General features: G+C 66.0%; 1 protein-coding gene across 1 annotated transcript; it reads left to right on the plus strand.

Annotated features, from left to right (window-relative positions):
* The first annotated feature begins 557 nt into the window (after positions 1-557).
* LOC141737460 (zinc finger and BTB domain-containing protein 12-like) lies at positions 558-5424 on the plus strand. The gene is given in 3 exon segments (XM_074572160.1): positions 558-1267; positions 1270-1319; positions 1321-5424. Coding segments are annotated over 3 exon segments (1269 nt in total). The 5' UTR covers positions 558-753; the 3' UTR covers positions 2026-5424.
* The last annotated feature ends 116 nt before the right edge of the window (positions 5425-5540 follow it).

The raw sequence follows: 5540 nt of genomic DNA on the forward strand, positions 1-5540 counted from the left end.
GTGACCCTCCCAGTGCCTCCCAGTAGCCCTCAGTGACCCTCCCAGTCCCTCCCAGTCCCTCCAGTGACCCTCCCAGTCCCTCCCAGTGCCTCCCAGTCTCCCCAGCATCCCTCCCAGTGCCTCCCAGTCCCCCTCAGTGACCCTCCCAGTCCCTCCCGTGACCCTCCCAGTCCCTCCCAGTGCCTCCCAGTCCCCCCAGCATCCCTCCCAGTGCCTCCCAGTCCCCCCAGCATCCCTCCCAGTGCCTTCTGGTCCCCCCAGCATCCCTCCCAGTGCCTCCCAGTCCCCCCAGCATCCCTCCCAGTCCCTCCCAGTACCCCCAGCATCCTTCCCAGTGCCTCCTGGTCCCCCCAGCATCCCTCCCAGCGCCTCCTGGTCCCCCCAGCATCCCTCCCAGTGCCTCCCAGTCCCTCTCGTGACCCTCCCAGTCCCTCCCAGTGCCTCCCAGTCCGCCCAGCATCCCTCCCAGTCCCCCTCAGTGACCCTCCCAGTCCCTCCAGTGACCCTCCCAGTCTCCCCAGCATCCCTCCCAGTCCCTCCCAGTACCCCTCAGTGACCCTCCCAGTCCCCCCAGTGACCTTCCCAGTCCCTCCCAGTCCTTCCAGTGACCCTCCCAGTCCCTCCCAGTGCCTCCCAGTCCCCCCAGCATCCCTCCCAGTGCCTCCTGGTCCCCCCAGCATCCCTCCCAGCGCCTCCCAGTCCCCCTCAGTGACCCTCCCAGCGCCTCCCAGCGCCTCCCAGTCCCTCCCAGCCATGTCCTCCTGCGCCGAGGTGCTGCGTTTCCAGCTGCCGGGCCACGAGGCGGCCGCCCTGCGGAGCATGAACCGCCTGCGGGCCGAGGAGCGTTTCTGCGACGTCACCATCGTGGCCCGCAGCCTGCGCTTCCGCGGCCACCGCGTCATCCTGGCCGCCTGCTCCCCTTTCCTGCGCGACCAGTTCCTCCTCAACCCGGCGGCCGAGCTGCGGGTCTCGCTGGCCCACAGCGCCCGGGTGCTGGCCGACCTCCTCCTCTCCTGCTACACGGGCGCCCTGGAATTCGCCGGCCGCGACCTGGTGAATTATCTCACCGCCGCCAGCTACTTGCAGATGGAGCACGTGGTGGAACGTTGCCGGGGGGCCCTGGCCCGCTTCATCCAGCCCCCCCCGGCCGCCGCCGCCCCCCCTCAACCCCCGCTCCCCCCCCAACCCCCCAAGCCCGAGGAGGAAGAGGAGGAAGAGGACGAAGAAGACGCCGCCCCCGACGTCTGCATCGTCAAGGTGGAACCGGCGGCGGCGGCGGCATCGGCATCGGCGGCGGCGGCGGCGGCGAGGAGGAGGAGGAGGAGGGCGGGGCGGGCGTGGCCGGAGGGCGCGGCCGCCCCGCCCCACCAAGCCCCGCCCTTGGGGGTGGTCAAGGCCTGTTACAGCTTGGCCGAGGACGCCGAAGGCGAGGGGGTCCTCATCTTCCCCGGCGGCGGCGGGGGGACGACGGAGGAGCCGGGGGGCTCCAACCCGCCTCTACCCCCGCCCTCGGCCTCGGCTTTGACCCCGCCCGCCTCGGCCTTGACCCCGCCCGCCGCCGCCTTGACGACGCCGGCGGCGGCGGCGGCATCGTCATCGGCGGCGTCTTCCTCTTCCTCTTCCTCCTCCTCCTCTTCCTCGGCGCGGTGCGGGAAGTGCGGGGAAGGCTTCCAAGGGGTGGAGAAGTTGGTGTTCCACATGCGGGCCCAACACTTCGTCTTCATGTGCCCCCGCTGCGGCAAACAGTTCAACCACAGCTCCAACCTCAACCGCCACATGAACGTCCACCGGGGCGTCAAATCCCACGGCTGCGGCGTCTGCGGCAAGAGCTTCACCCAAAAATCCACCCTCCACGACCACATGAACCTCCACAGCGGCGAACGGCCCTACCGCTGCTCCTACTGCGACGTCCGCTTCGCCCACAAACCCGCCATCCGCCGTCACCTCAAGGAACAGCACGGCAAGACCACGGCCGAGAACGTCTTGGAGGCCAGCGTGGCCGAGATCAACGTCATGGTGCGCTGAGGGCTTGGGGGGGGGGGGGGGGCCTGGGGGGGGCGGTCGGGGCAAGGCCGGGGTTGGGGGGGTCACACACACACACACACACGCACACACGGACGTGGACGGAGGGGGGTTGGGTGGACGCCCGGGTTGCTCCGTTGGATGGGGGTTTGGGGGTCGGCGGAGGGCCGGGTTTCTCCGTAGGTGATGGGTTGGGGGGGTCCTGGAGAACTGGGTTCTTCCACGGATGAGGGCGTGGACCCCACCCGGGCGCCTGGGTGCCTCCGTGGATGATGGTCTTGGGGTCCCGGAGAACTGGGTCCACCATCAGACACCCGGGTTCCTCCATGGATGATGGTCTGGGGGTCCCAGAGAACTGGGTGCCTCCATGGATGATGATCTGGGGGTCCCAGAGACCTGGGTCCACCATCAGACACCCGGGTCCCTCCATGGATGATGGATTTGGGGGTCCCAGAGACCTGGGTCCACCATCAGACACCCGGGTCCCTCCATAGATGATGGATTTGGGGGTCCCAGAGACCTGGGTCCACCATCAGACACCCGGGTCCCTCCATGGATGATGGATTTGGGGGTCCCAGAGAACTGGGTCCACCATCAGACACCCGGGTCCCTCCATGGATGATGGATTTGGGGGTCCTGGACACCTGGGTTCCTCCATGGATGATGGTTTGGGGGTCCCAGAGAACTGGGTGCCTCCATGGATGATGATCTGGGGGTCCCGGAGACCTGGGTCCACCATCAGACACCCGGGTCCCTCCATGGATGATGGTTCGGGGGTCCTGGAGAACTGGGTTCCTCCATGGATGATGGATTTGGGGGTCCCAGACACCCGGGTTCCTCCATGGATGATGGTCTGGGGGTCCCAGAGAACTGGGTCCACCATCAGACACCCGGGTCCCTCCATGGATGATGGATTTGGGGGTCGTGGACACCTGGGTTCCTCCATGGATGATGGTTTGGGGGTCCTGGAGACCTGGGTCCACCATCAGACACTTGGGTCCCTCCATGGATGATGGATTTGGGGGTCCCAGAGAACTGGGTCCACCATCAGACACTTGGGTCCCTCCATGGATGATGGGTTTGGGGGTCCCAGAGAACTGGGTCCACCATCAGACACTTGGGTCCCTCCATGGATGAGGACGTGGAGCCCACCCGGACACCTGGGCTCCTTCATGGATGATGGATTTGGGGGTCATGGACACCTGGGCTCCTCCATGGATGATGGTCTGGGGGTCCCAGAGACCTGGGTGCACCATCAGACACTGGGTTCCTCCATGGGTGAGGATGTGGACCCCACCCAGACACGTGGGTCCCTCCATGGATGATGGATTTGAGGGTCCTGGACACCCGGGTTCCTCCATGGATGAAGACGTGGACCCCACCTGGACACCTGGGCTCCTCCATGGATGATGGATTTGAGGGTCCCGGAGAACTGGGTCCACCATCAGACACCTGGGTTCCTCCATGGATGATGGATTTGGGGGTCCCAGATGCCTGGTTCCCCCCATGGATGACAGTTTGGGGGTCCTGGTCACCTGGGCTCCTCCATGGATGATGGTCTTGGGGTCCTGGAGAACTGGGTCCACCATCAGACACCTGGGTCCCTCCATGGATCATGGATTTGAGGGTCCCGGAGAACTGGGTCCACCATCAGACGCCGGGGTTCCTCCATGGATGATGGATTTGGGGGTCCTGGAGAACTGGGTTCCTCCATGGATGATGGATTTGGGGGTCCTGGAGAACTGGGTCCACCATCAGACACCTGGGTCCCTCCATGGATGATGGATTTGGGGGTCGTGGACACCTGGGTTCCTCCATGGATGATGGTCTGGGGGTCCTGGAGACCTGGGTCCACCATCAGACACCGGGTTCCTCCATGGATGATGGATTTGGGGGTCCTGGACACCTGGTTCCCCCCATGGATGACAGTTTGGGGTTCCTGGACACCTGCGTTCCTCCATGGATGATGGTCTGGGGGTCCTGGAGAACTGGGTCCACCATCAGACACTTGGGTTCCTCCATGGATGAGGACATGGACCCCACCAAGACACCTGGGTCCCTCCATGGATGATGGATTTGGGCTCCTGGACACCTGGGTTCCTCCACGGATGATGGTTTGGGGGTCCTGGAGAACTGGGTCCACCACCGGACAACTGGGTCCCTCCATGGATGATGGATTTGGGGGTCGTGGACACCTGGGTTCCTCCACGGATGATGGTTTGGGGGTCGTGGACACCCGGGTTCCTCCATGGATGATGGTCTGGGGGTCCCGGAGACCTGGGTCCACCGTCAGACACCCGGGTTCCTCCATGGATGATGGATTTGGGGTCCTGGACACCTGGTTCCCCCCATGGATGACAGTTTGGGGGTCCTGGACACCCGGGTTCCTCCATGGATGATGGATTTGGGGTCCCGGACACCTGGTTCCCCCCATGGATGACAGTTTGGGGGTCCTGGACACCCGGGTTCCTCCATGGATGATGGATTTGGGGGTCCCGGACACGTGGGTCCCTCCACGGATGATGGATTTGGGGGTCCCGGAGAGCTGGGTCCATGGATAAGGTCCGTGAAGCCCCCCCCAGACACTTGGGTTCCTCCACGGACAATGGGGTTGGGGGTCCCGGACACCTGGATCCCCCCCATGGATGAGGACGTGGATCCCACCCGGACACCTGGGTCCCTCCACGGCTGATGGATCTGGGGGTCCCGGAGAACTGGGGCCCCCCCCCCCCATGGATGAGGCCACGGACCCCCCCCCAGACGCCTGGGGCCACCATCAGACCCCTGGTTGGTGGCCACCACAGGGATGATGGGTTTGGGGGTCTCCCCCCCAACTCCCCCCCCCCCCCCCCGCCATGGACCATGGATTTGGGGGTCCTGGACACCTGCCCCCCCCCAGACACCCGTGTCCCCCCATGGATGACAGTTTGGGGGTCTCGGACACCCGGGGCCCCCCCACGGACCACGGATTTGGGGGTCCCGGACACCTGGGGCCCCCCCCATGGATGGTGGATTTGGGGGTCCCGGACCCCTGAGTCCCCCGTGTGTCCGCCCCCCCCCCCTCCCCGACACCCGGGTCCCCCCCATTTGGGGCCCCCCCCCCCCCATGGATGATTTGGGGGTCCTGGTTCCCTCCCCCCACCGCCCCCTCCCCCCCCCCATGGGTGACAGTTTGGGGGTCCCGGACCCCTGCCCCCCCCCCCCTCCATGGATGATGGATTTGGGGGTCCCGAATGCCTGCCCCCCCCCCCCCCCCCCCATTGGGTGACAGTTTGGGGGTCCTGGCCACCTGCCCCCCCCCCCCACATGGATGATGGATTTGGGGGTCCCGGACCCCTGGGTCCCCCTTTAGCTTGTAGTGATGGGGGGGGGGGGGGGGAGGAGATAAGTGGGGGGGGGTCACCCGAGCCTCGGTTTTCTGTAGTGTAGATTTGGGGGGGGGGGCAGAATTTGGGGGGGGGACACACACACGTGACACGACCCCCCCCCCCGGCCACCCGGGTCCCCCTTTTTTTTGG

This window comes from Larus michahellis, unplaced genomic scaffold (assembly GCF_964199755.1).
Source record: "Larus michahellis unplaced genomic scaffold, bLarMic1.1 SCAFFOLD_621, whole genome shotgun sequence".
In the NCBI taxonomy this organism is placed as follows: Eukaryota; Metazoa; Chordata; class Aves; order Charadriiformes; family Laridae; genus Larus; species Larus michahellis.